This window comes from Phocoena phocoena, chromosome 10 (genome assembly GCF_963924675.1).
Source record: "Phocoena phocoena chromosome 10, mPhoPho1.1, whole genome shotgun sequence".
Classification (NCBI taxonomy): domain Eukaryota; kingdom Metazoa; phylum Chordata; class Mammalia; order Artiodactyla; family Phocoenidae; genus Phocoena; species Phocoena phocoena.
In genome coordinates this window covers 40085714-40098346 of record NC_089228.1, presented here as the reverse complement: position 1 = coordinate 40098346, position 12633 = coordinate 40085714, and the positions used below count along the sequence as shown (strand labels likewise).

The window sequence follows — 12633 nt, the reverse complement described above, 5'->3', positions numbered from 1 at the left end:
TTTAAGAAGAAAAATGGAACAGTGATCTGGCTTTGCATAAATATTTGCTTCAATGTAAACTAGGTAATATGACACATCAGTGTATCGTGTGTAACCTAGTGACCTTTCTAGAGACTCGATCTGATCTACCCCAGCAAATCAAGAGGGCCAAAGGAGATAAACATGTACAGTAACGAAATTCTATGACTCTATGTTTTACCTTACATGTCACAGTGTCTTACTATATAAACAGGAGATCTTTAAATTTCTATTAGTAACAATCAAACTGCTATCCAGGGACTTCCCTGGTGGTCCAGTGGTTAAGACTCCATGCTTCCACTGCAGGGGGCCTTGGTTCGATCCCTGATCGAGGAACTAAGATCCCGCATGCCACAAGGTGTGGCCAAAACTAAATAAATATTTTTTTTTTTTTTTTTTTTTTTTTTGTGGTACGCGGGCCTCTCACTGTTGTGCCTCTTCCCGGACCGGGGCACGAACCTGTGTCCCCTGCATCGGCAGGCAGATTCTCAACCACTGCGCCACCAGGGAAGCCCCTAAATAAATATTTTAAAAAAAATTAAAAATTGCTGCCCAAATTTCATCTAACTCTGCTGGCTAGATTTTAATCAAGATAACAATAAGGATAAAACAACCAGAAAATCAAGAGAGAGTTCTATGGTATGAGAAAATTCTAGTAAGAATTATTGTAATCCAAGAATGTTAAATGACTCCTTTTTGCCAATTATATAAAATTCTGAATGAATCACAAAACATACCATTAAAAACCTGTTTTGTCCCTCTAAATTCTTTTTTTAGAAGATGTTGGGGGTAGGAGTTTATTAATTAATTAATTCATTTTTGCTGTGTTGGGTCTTTGTTTCTGTGCGAGGGCTTTCTCTAGTTGCGGCAAGCAGGGGCCACTCTTCATTACAGTGCGTGGGCCTCTCACTATCGCGGCCTCTCTTGTTGCGGAGCACAGGCTCCAGAAGCGCAGGCTCAGTAGTTGTGGCTCACAGGCCTAGCTGCTCCGTGGCATGTGGGATCCTCCCAGACCAGGGCTCGAATCCGTGTCCCCTGCATTAGCAGGCAGATTCTCAATCACTGTGCCACCAGGGAACCCCTGAATTCTTAATAAATGCTCTTAGTTTGAAAATTATTATATTTTAAGTGTTTTAGTTCAAAATGTTATAATACTTCAAATACAACATGGTATCTTCAAGGGGTAATATCCGATTTTTTTTTTGTTATTTACATAACTGAAATGAATATAACAGCTGATAACACTTAAATCTGAGATAAAATTAGCATGAAAGGAAGTATTAAACCATTATCTGAAATTGTTACTCTGGTGAGATGGCTTAAGAAAGTTCATACCCAAAGCCGCTCTGGCTGCGGCAGATGCCACACGAGGATCCACCACAGATGCCAAAAAAGCAACAGTGCTCATGACTGGGTTTCCTGACTGACTGAAGGGGACAGGCTGGTAGGCCAGGGGCCCCAGGGAAGCATCAGAATTCTCAAGGTATGGGTCCTCAATGGGAAGCCTCAAAAAGTGGAGGATGCATTCATCCTGTGTGCGACTTCCAACGTGTTCCGACACTTTGTTCCAGTCATCCTTATACATCTCCAGAGCCTATAATGGAAAAAAACAGGAGCTTTAATATCAGGTAACAAGGAAGTATTTAATGACATCAGAAGCCTGTGACTGTTCTTTAGACAGACTTTAAAAACAGTAACGAAAATGGTTATACTGTTCATAAGAAAATAGGTAGCTATTATTGCTTTCATTATTATATTAAATTCTCAATCAGTCAAGAAAAATAAATAAAAGGCATGCATATTACAAAGGAAGAACAACTGGTTTTTATTAATACACACGATTGCTTATATAGGAAATCCTACAGAATCTACAAAAAAAGGTATTAAACTAAAAAGTTTAGCAAGGTCATCAGTTAAAAGGATAATAGAAAAACTCAATTATATTTCCATATAAACTAGCAATGAAAATTTTTTAATTAGAAAAAAGTATTTAAAATAGCACAAAAATGAAATACTTAGGAAAAAATATAATGAAGAATGTGTAAGAACCAATATGCTGGAAAAAATAAAACATGCTGAGAAATCAAAGACCTAAATAAATGAAGAGATATGCTGTGTTCATTCATTAGAAGTCTCAATATTGTTAAGATGTCAATTCTCTCCAAATTGAACTACAGATTCTACGCAATCCCATTCAAACATTTTTGTTAAAAATTACGAAACTGATGCTAAAATTCATAGAGTACACACATTTCTAGTTTAAAAATTTTTAATTTTTCAGAGAAAATGCTGAAAAACTCCAACAAAAACAAGAAAAGCAGTCTCCAAGAGGGAGGGAGATAGAACAGTATGAAGGAAGCCACAAATAGGTGGTGCTGAGAAATTCAAGGAATGAATTGGGTAAAAGAATCTCTTGGGGAGCTACTGTAGCACTACTCTCACATGGTTCTATCTACAGCCATGACTCTCCACCAGGGGCAATTGTGTCTCCTTAGGGACAACTGGCAGTGGCTGGAGACATTCTGGGTTGACACAATTGGAGAGGTGCTACTGGCACCTAGTGGGTAGAGGCCGTGGATGCTGTTAAAAATTCTACAGTGCACATAAGAGACCCCACAACAAAAAAGCTATCTGGTCCAAAATGTTAATAGTAGCGTGGCTAAAAACCCTATTGTAGAGCCTGATTTGCTAATACTGTGTTAAGATGAGTTCACCATGATGATGGGTCTCTCCGTGTTTACTGCCTCAGTGAATTCTTTTTTAATTTTTTACTTTAATTTTATTTTTTGGCCATGCCATGAGGCATGCGGGATCTTGGTTCCTTGAAAAGGGATCGAATCCACACCCCCTGCACTGGAAGTATGGAGACTTAACAACTGGACTGCCAGGGAAGTCCCACCTCAGTGAATTCTTAAATCTGGACTCCAACTGCTGCTCCAGGCTTTCTTTCTCACTGGAGTGGTACAGGACTCCTCAAAAACCCAAGCCAACAAATCACCTTACTCATTAAATCCCTTGAAAAACAAGGCTAATTCTGGGTATCCTCTGGACAGTCTGTGGCTTTGGGTAGTTCTAAAAGGAATTACTTTAGAAAAAAGACACAGATTGTAACAAAAAACAAATATCAATCTATCTCATTAGGGTCCCTGGGGCCCGAAACATATAACTGAGACTCGTAAGTTTCTGATTATGGGTAGAGATTTTCTTGACATGTTCTAGTGTAACCTTTTCAAACACTTATTTTTAAAAGTTTCTTTCTTTATTCATTTTCCTTCAGCCAGAGAAAAAAAGGAATTTCAGGAAGGTTTTTTTCCAGAATAAAGCTAAGGAACTGTCATGCAAAATTCAAGCCAGAGCACAAGGCTGAGCAACAGCCAAGTTCTGAGGCTGGGCACTGGCATTACATAAGAGGGGCAGACTGAAGAGATGTTTTCAAAACGACATGGTGACCAACTGGCCAGGAAGGAGAAGGGTGACATATAGAGAAAAGTTATTAGGAGACATTTTACACTACAAAACACATTCCTCCTGTCATCACGGGGTCTTCACCACCGCTTACCTGGATTCTTAGAATTGCCTGTCTCTCTACCCTTAAATTCATCCTTCTTCCTGTTGCTAGAGTGAAGTATGTTTGACACAGGACACCGTCTCTCTCCTGCCTGAAACTATTTCAGTGTTCATCATTATCTTACGGAATTAAGGCCAAACATGACCAGGGCTCAGCTACTTCTTCCACCTCACCTCTGTACTCTTTAATGCTCCAAAAATACCCAGATTTCACAACACTGTTCCTAAGTACTGTGCCTATGTACAGTTTGTTCTGCATTGGAAATATCATGTACTAGAACCAACACCAGCACCCCAACTCCAGGGAGCTGTCCATTATATCTCATCCACCCAGCCCAGATGCGCAGCCACTCCTCTGTACCTCTCATGCTCCAGTCATATCTCTAATTGTGTTTTAATCGGTTTCTGTCACAGACTAGACTATGAATTCCTTAACTCTAGAGACTATGGCCTAGCCATCTCAATCTACAGCATCTGCCACAGTGCCTGAAACATAGTACCCAATAAAATGTGCTCAATTTAACCACAGGTAACTGGACTAAAGCAGGAAAGGAATCTGACTTTTGCATGGCTCCAAGCATCAAAAAAACAACCTGGGGAATTCCCTGGCGGTCCAGTGGTTAGGACTCTTCACTTCCACTGCCAGGGACCCAGGTTCAATCCCTGATCAGGGAACTAAGATCCTGCAAGCCAAGCGGCGCGGCCAAAAAACCAACCAAACAAACAAAATCACCCTGTATTTAAAAAAAAAGGCTTTCCTCAAGACAATTTTTTTTTTTTTTACTGGAAGACATACTCATCTAAAGTGTAATTCAAAATTACACAGGAAGATAAGCAACAAAGATTTACTGTATAGAATAGGGAACTATATTTAATGTCTTGTAATAAAAATAATCTGAAAAATTATATATGTAACTGAATCACTTTGCTGTATACCCGAAACTAACACAATATTGTAAATAAGCTGTATTTCAATAAAAAATAAATAAAATTACACAGGAAAAAATATTTCTTGGGTTGCATATCAAGGCAAAGTAGGTCAAGTGCATGCACACTGTGAGGAAAATCTTTGAGGCTGCTTACTGAATACCTTCTAATGCTATTGTTTCTATAATCTGGCCAGTATAAAATGAGAAACCCATCTACGGATAAACAAATATTAATATGTATCATGGATTTTCTTTGTAGGTGCAAGATTTTATGACCATTAATTATTTAATACAAAGCATGAGAAAGCAAAGCAGGCATGAGAAAGACAAGTTAACCAGGTAGAACCAACAAGCTCACAGATTCAAGTTTTCTCAATTTCAAAGCCAGGGACAATTTTAAATGACCAGGAAGAATACTGTAATCAGTTGTGGACTTAAAAGAAATCGTGAAAGCCTCTTTTTAAAAATCCCCTTAGTCACTATGGAATAGAATGGTGCTAATTTCTTCTTTCTGGCACCCTGATTCTATCAATGCCATTTCAAACTGCTGTAAGGACTTCTTATACTGATGATGCATTTTCAGGTGAAACACCTGAAATTCCTCACACATTTTACAAATGAAATCTTACTCAAACATGACTCCATCTTCTTGATCTTAGGCATGTCTACCAATTAAAGATCTTTTTCAAACTGCATTCATTTGTCCAATGAATAGATTCCACTTTAGTTATTTGCAAAATTGAAATTATGCCCCCAATATTTGTAGGAACACAATAAACTGAACACAACCAAAAACAATAACCTGCAGCATTCCATACAAAAACTGTGCTTTGATAAGAAACCATATCAAATAAAGTATTTTTAAATAAAAGTGAACAGTTGTACTGTTGGTGGGAATGTAAATTGATACAGCCACTACGGAGAACAGTATGGAAGTTCCTTAAAAAACTAAAAATAGAACTACCATACGACCCAACAATCCCACTACTGGGCATATACCCTGAGAAAACCATAATTCAAAGAGTCATGTACTAAAATGTTCACTGCAGCTCTATTTACAATAGCCAGGACATGGAAGCAACCTAAGTGTCCATCAACAGATGAAAGGATAAAGAAGATGTGGTACATATATACGATGGAATATTACTCAGCCATAAAAAGAAAGATGTGGCACAAATATACAATGGAATATTCCATACAATGGAATATTACTCAGCCAGAAAAAGAAACAAAATTGAGTTATTTGTAGTGAGATGGATGGACCTAGAGTCTGTCATACAGAGTGAACTAAGTCAGAAAGAGAAAAACAAATACCGTATGCTAACACGTATATATGGAATCTAAAAAAAAAAAGGTCATGAAGAACCTAGGGGCAAGATGGGAATAAAGACGCAGACCTACTAGAGAATGGACTTGAGGATATGGGGAGGGGAAGGGTAAGCTGGGACAAAGTGAGAGAGTGGCATGGACATATATACACTACCAAACGTAAAATAGATAGCTAGTGGGAAGTAGCTGCATAGCAGAGGGAGATCAGCTCGGTGCTTTGTGTCCACCTAGAGGGGTGGGAGGGAGGGAGATGCAAGAGGGAAGAGGTATGGGGACATATGTATATGTATAAGTGATTCACTTTGTTATAAAGCAGAAACTAACACACCATTGTAAAGCAATTCTACTCCAAAAAAGAAGTTTAAAAAAAAAAAAAAAAAAGCGAAGCATGGGATAGGTTAAAAATAAAAAGAGTGGTGGTCTCAAGAAAAATCCTAGGGGCTTCCCTGGTGGCACAGTGGTTGAGGGTCCGCCTGCCGATGCAGGGGACACGGGATCGTGCCCCGGTGCTCCGCAACGGGAGAGGCCGCAACAGTGAGAGGCCCACGTACAGCAAAAAAAAAAAAAAAAAAAAAAAAGAATAATCCTAAATATTTGGGAAGCTGCCTGTGTGATATACTTGTCCGATAAAATGGTATGATTTTGGCGAGGGCAGGGGTAGGCAGACAACAATAAACCCTAATGAATCTTCCAGATTTATCAGGGAGAAATTGACCATGTTTTTGGTTATAAATCGATTAAAAATTTTTCTTCTGACTTCATATTCTTAAGCTATTAATTACCAATAAACTATAAAAACAGAAGGTGTTAATGGTAAACAATGCTGTTGGGAAGCCTTTTATTTCTCTTTGTGTAAGCGCAGACAACATCTGCTGATTCAACAGCATGTTTAAAAGAAAAATCAACCACTGCACAGGTTCCACCTGCAGGAGAGAAAATGCACTATTGTGTGGGGATACTGTGGTTTTCTTGAATATGCTCAGGTTAAACAGTAGCTTCACCATTCTGACCTCACTCTGTATTTACCATCCACGAATCTTTAATGTAGCAGAGGAGAAAATTTCGACTATCAATGTGCAGCAAGGAAAAGAGCTGACTGACAGGAGCCTGCTGTTTCAGGTAGTGTTGCACAATTTAATTTCTCCCTACAGCCCATAGATTCTAAACAAGCAATACAAATGCATATCCCATACATTCCCCCACAAATACTGAGAACTTTAAAATTAACATCCATAGCACATATGGCTAGACAGCGTTGAAATAAATAAAAAGGAGCTCAGAAAAGAAGCTCTTTGCATATCACTGATACTCAATGGACAGATAAGAATAAATTAAAATAGTGGTAAAAACTCAAAAAGAGGGCTTCCCTGGTGGCACAGTGGTTGAGAATCCGCCTGCCGATGCAGGGGACACGGGTTCGTGCCCTGGTCCGGGAAGATCCCACATGCCGCAGAGCGTCTGGGCCCGTGAGCCATGGCCGCTGGGCCTGCGCGTCCAGAGCCTGTGCTCCACAATGGGAGAGGCCACAACAGTGAGAGGCCCGCGTACCACCAAAAAAAAAAAAAAGGAGAACAAGTATTTTTGAATTTTGATCCAGAGAGACACAGAGAGAGAGAGACTAAGAGAATAAGGAAAAGTAGAAGAGGGGTGTAAAAAAGAAAAGGAAAGAGTTAATACACCACTAAAACTTCTTAATGAACCACAACTGTTGGAACAACTCAAAATCAAATTAAAGCAATGCAGAAACGTGAGCCATCACCAGGCCCAAAGTATCCTAATGTGTAGTCTGGATACTCATGGAGCACCAGACCCTTTCACAGGAACTGAAAGAACAAAATCATTTTCAGAATAATACTAGGACCTTACTGTCTGTTCATTACATTGACATTTGCTCAATGGTGCAAAAGCAATTAGTATGACCCCTTAGTATGAATCAAGGCAGTGGCACCATACTGTCTTGTCATTTTATTCCTCAGTGTCGCACACTTGCAGAAGCAAAATAAGTCAACTTTACTTAAACTTTTCCTTGATGAAACAGTAAAAATTAATTTTATTGAATCTAAATATCTTAGCCCATGTGTTTTTAATCTTCAGTGTTATGAAATGGGAGGTACACAAGAGGACTAAATATCAACTTTCAAAGCATGATGGCTGTCTAAAAGAAAAGCACTTGTGATTGAGTTTCAAGTTCAAGTAGCCACTCTTTTCACTGAACATCATCACTAGGACAAATTGCTAACACACCATGGTTTTACAGACACAGATATCTGGCAGACGTTTTCTCAAAAATAAACAATGATTCTCAAAAATGTCACTCCAGGGACTTTCCTTCCCTGGCAGTCCAGTTGTTAAGACTTTGCCTTCCAATGCAGGGGGCATGGGTTTGATCCCTGGTCGGGAAGCTAAGATCCCACATGCCTCGCAGCCAAAAAACCAAAACATGAAACAAAGGCAGTGTTGTAACGAATTCAACAAAAACTTAAAAAAAAAAAAAAAAAAAAAGTCACTCCAAGGAAAATTGATGGTGTTTGTTGCCAATGATTAAATGAAAATTACAATTGTGAAAAATACTTATCCGCCATGAAACCTTGTTCTTTTTTTTATATTTTTTTATTTATGGCTGCGTTGAGTCTTCATTGCTGCACGCGGGCTTTTCTCTGGTTGTGGCGAGCGGGGACTACTCTTCGTTGCGGTGCACAGCTTCTCATTGCGGTGGCTTCTCTTGTTGTGGAACACAGGCTCTAGGCACGCAGGCTTCAGTAGTTGTGGCTCGCGGGCTCTAGAGCGCAGGCTCAGTAGTTGTGGTGCACAGGCTTAGCTGCTCCACGGCATGTGGGATCTTCCCAGACCAGGGCTCGAACCCGTGTCCCCTGCATTGGCAGGCAGATTCTTAACCACTGCACCACTAGGTAAGCCCCGCTTGTTCTACTTTTTAAAAGACTTTTCTAATGAGATTGGTCACAGTATCATCAAATTAGATTTTTTCATATTGTATCATGAACTGCATCAACATTTGGAAGATCTGCATAATTCAGTAAACCAATATTTTCCAATTCATCAATGAAAGGCATTATGCAATCATACATGGATAAAAGATCCATTACTAGGGCAAGAGAGACCAATGGATTCCACGCTGCAACTAAGCTTCAAGAAACTATCAGTGGTCAAGTTTTAATGTAACACAAGCATACCTCAGAGATACTGCGGGTTCAGTTCTGGACCACTGAGATAAAGCGAATACTGCAATAAAGCAAGTCACATGGATATTTTGGTTTTCCAGCACATATAAAAGTTATGTTTACACTATACTGTTGTCTACTAAGTGTGCAATAGTATTATATATCTTAAAAAGAACACTGGGGGCTTCCCTGGTGGCACAGTGGTTGAGAGTACGCCTGCCGATGCAGGGGACATGGGTTCGTGCCCCGGTCCAGGAGGATGCCACATGCCACAGAGCGGCTGGGCCCGTGAGCCATGGCCGCTGAGCCTGTGCGTCCGGAGCCTGTGCTCAGCAACGGGAGAGGCCACAACAGTGAGAGGCCCGCGTACCGCAAACGAAAAAAAAAAAGAACACTGTACCTTAATTTTAAAATACTTTGTTGCTAAAAAAATGCTAACCATCACCGGAGCCTTCAATGTGTAATTTTTTTGCAAGACTAACATTCAAGACCACTGATCACAGATCACTGTAACAAATATAATAACAATGAGAAAGTTTGAAATATTGTGAGGATTACCAAAATGTGACACAGAGACACAAGGTGAGCAAATACTGTTGGAAAAATGGCACCAACCGACTTGCTTAATGCAGGGTTTCCACAAACCTTCAATTTGATAAAAAAAAAAAAAAAAGGAGGGACATGTCTGTATCACAGAAGAATATTCATAATTACCTGAAAAGGCCATTAAGATACTTCTCCTGCTTCCAACTACATATCCAGGTGATACCAGACTTTCCTAATATACTTAAACTAAAACAACATACCTGGTGGAAAAGCAAATATGAAAATCCAGCTGTATTCTAGTAAGCCAAACATAGATTTGCTAAAATATATAAATGCTACACTTCTCACTAATATTTTTTTCAAAAGATTTTTCATAAAAATGTTAATTATGTTAACTCAAAAGGGGTTCATTGTTATTTTAAGTGAATTAAATATTTTTCTCAGTTTTAATTTTTAGTTTAAAAAATACTGATACTGATAAAGTCACATAAATTAAAACTCTCTGGAGTCCTCAATAAAAATTTTGAGAGTACAAGTGCTTCTTGAGCCCAGAAAGTTTGAGAACTGCTGACCTAGCCTAATCTTTTATTTGATACTAGATTTCTGATTGCATATTTTATACGATATACAAGTTTCGATCAGATGCAGTACTCCAGTGAAAGGGAGCTCTCTTCCTCCATAAATTCACTGCTCTAATGTTACAGTTATAATTGGTGTAGATGCTGCCAGTAATTACCAGGAGCAATCATCAACTTCTTCCAGGTTGACCCCACTATTGAAACTAGAAAGCCATGTATTTGTTTTCCCAGGATCACACGCAGTACTAGGTGTTTATAAGACCCATTTCATCAGTGAGATAGAAAGGAAACACTGATGAGGGGCTTCTGGGAAAGCTTTTCCTCACAAGAGCCCAGGAAGAGAAGTCCCCAGGTACCTTTTCCAATTCTCTTTGTTTTAAATAGGGATGAGAAGTCTGGAACTACCAGCCTTCCTGTGACCAGAACACAAAGAGACAGAATGTGGACAGCTACAGAAGGCAGAACAAAACAACAGAAAAACTAGGGGCCCGATGATATAATTGAACAGTGGAAAGAATCTTGGAATTGCCAATCTGAAGAAATCTAGTTGAACAAAAAACCAAAGTTCTTTTGGTTTAATGTATTGCTTGTCAGATTTTCTGTTCCATGTAGGCAAAAGCATTCCGAACATATTTAACAATAAACTTCCTCATTTGGTCCTAATTCAGCTCCCACACATACTATCCACAAATACTAAGTAGTGTCATGAAGTCTCCATTTTACCCCAACAATTGTTGTTCTACAACTAAAGACAAATAGTCCTTCTTCGGAACTGGTTGATAAATATGAAACCAAATACTCTCTTTTTCCTACCCTCCAGAGTAGAAATAATTCTGAGATCTAGTTCTGTAAGAATTTGCAAGAATCTCTAAAGACAACGAAATTAAAAAAGCATTCAATATGCTGACTGACAGAGACACGATACATAATCATGGGCTTATCACAGTCTTCTGCTTTCATAATCAAGATAATTTTTTCAATGGCAGGTATCTTCATCCACTTTTCAGAAATCCTTTTGGAAAATACGGAGGTTGTACACTCAATTGCATACAAGCACTAGGGAACTAATAATCTACAGTGACTGAGGAGGGCTAAGTTAAGAAAATCTGGACTATGAAGAAATGCCCCATTTCAAAGGAACATCTGCTACCCAAGGCCAGCCAGCTAATTATTGCTATCTGAGAATAAGGGCCCAGAGTTGCCAGATCTTCTAATTTTGGAGGAAGAGTTAGATGTGTAGATTGCTTTGGGAAATCTGCAATATTTAATTGTTGGCAACAGATTTAAAACAAAAAGAACCCAACCTGAGCCAAAATAACACATATCCAGGCTTGATCTCCCCTACTGACAGCTAGCACATCAACTCCAGCGTGATATTTAAACTGCAACAGCCCAAGAAAATGCTATTAAAACTCATTACATGGATTGAAAATTTTCAGGATAAATTCCAAAGGTATATTTAAAATGCTAGTCACAGAAAGTTAGCACCCATCTCATATGAATAAAGGGGCTCCATCACTAATCTGCTTACCTCCAGCAGTAGAAGTGTCTCCTGTTCAGTCCATTCTCTTCCAGCACTAGCACCTTTACTCTAAAGAAAAAAATTCAGAAATTATTTACTCATTCCTAAAGGTTGAATGGAGCTCATCAGGATTCCCTTCTAAGTTCTGCAGACTGTTTTCTGCAATCCACCAAAGTAAGTCCCTGAGTAACAAGAATAAAACACATAAGGAACCAAAACTCCCAACAGAAAGGCTCGCTTATTTCAAAGATTTCTTGCTATCTACCAAGGAGTCATGGACTACTTAGACATTAGACACGGATTACTTAGACCACTTATTTCTATTATTTATAAGAAAACCAAGTCTGTGTTGTGTAAAACCAAATCAATTGATTCATACTTCTTGATTTGCAGATTCTACTCCATTCATGAAGAGGACTGGCTGTGTAGTATACTTGATATTATTCTTTAGCCGCATATGTTACTAATTCAAAATACACATTCTAACATATTATCCCTTCTCTGAAAATTCTACTTTGGAAGATTACAATTTAAGAAATGAAAACTTCTATAGTCCATGATTCCTTTGTGTCAATAAAGTTTCTCAATTCATTTGACTCAACCTTTCTGCACGACTGTGCTATACACTGCAGGTAAAAATTATGATTTATTAGGTCTCCATAATATTCAATCCATATCATTATGAAATATTTGTTCATTTGCAAAAAATGTACTAAAAATAACTAGTCTTGGGCTTCCCTGGTGGCGCAGTGGTTGAGAGTCCGCCTGCCGATGCAGGGGACATGGGTTCGTGCCCCGGTCCGGGAAGATCCCACATGCTGCGGAGCAGCTGGGCCCATAAGCCATGGCCGCTGAGCCTGCGCGTCCAAAGCCTGTGCTCCGCAACGGGAGAGGCCACAACAGTGAGAGGCCCGCGTACCGCAAAAAAAATAAATAAATAAATAAATAAAATAACTAGTCTTTAA

General features: G+C 39.0%; 1 protein-coding gene across 1 annotated transcript in view; it reads right to left on the bottom strand.

Moving 5' to 3' along the window:
* The window catches only part of SMARCC1 (SWI/SNF related, matrix associated, actin dependent regulator of chromatin subfamily c member 1), a 178098-nt gene that overhangs the window by 70570 nt on the left and 94895 nt on the right, over positions 1–12633 (bottom strand). Inside the window, exons 19-20 of the mRNA XM_065886493.1 lie at positions 11678–11737; positions 1354–1612 (exon numbers count right to left, since the gene is read on the bottom strand). Of these exons, the coding sequence (XP_065742565.1) occupies positions 1354–1612; positions 11678–11737 (319 nt within the window). The remainder of the gene's footprint in view (positions 1–1353; positions 1613–11677; positions 11738–12633) is intronic.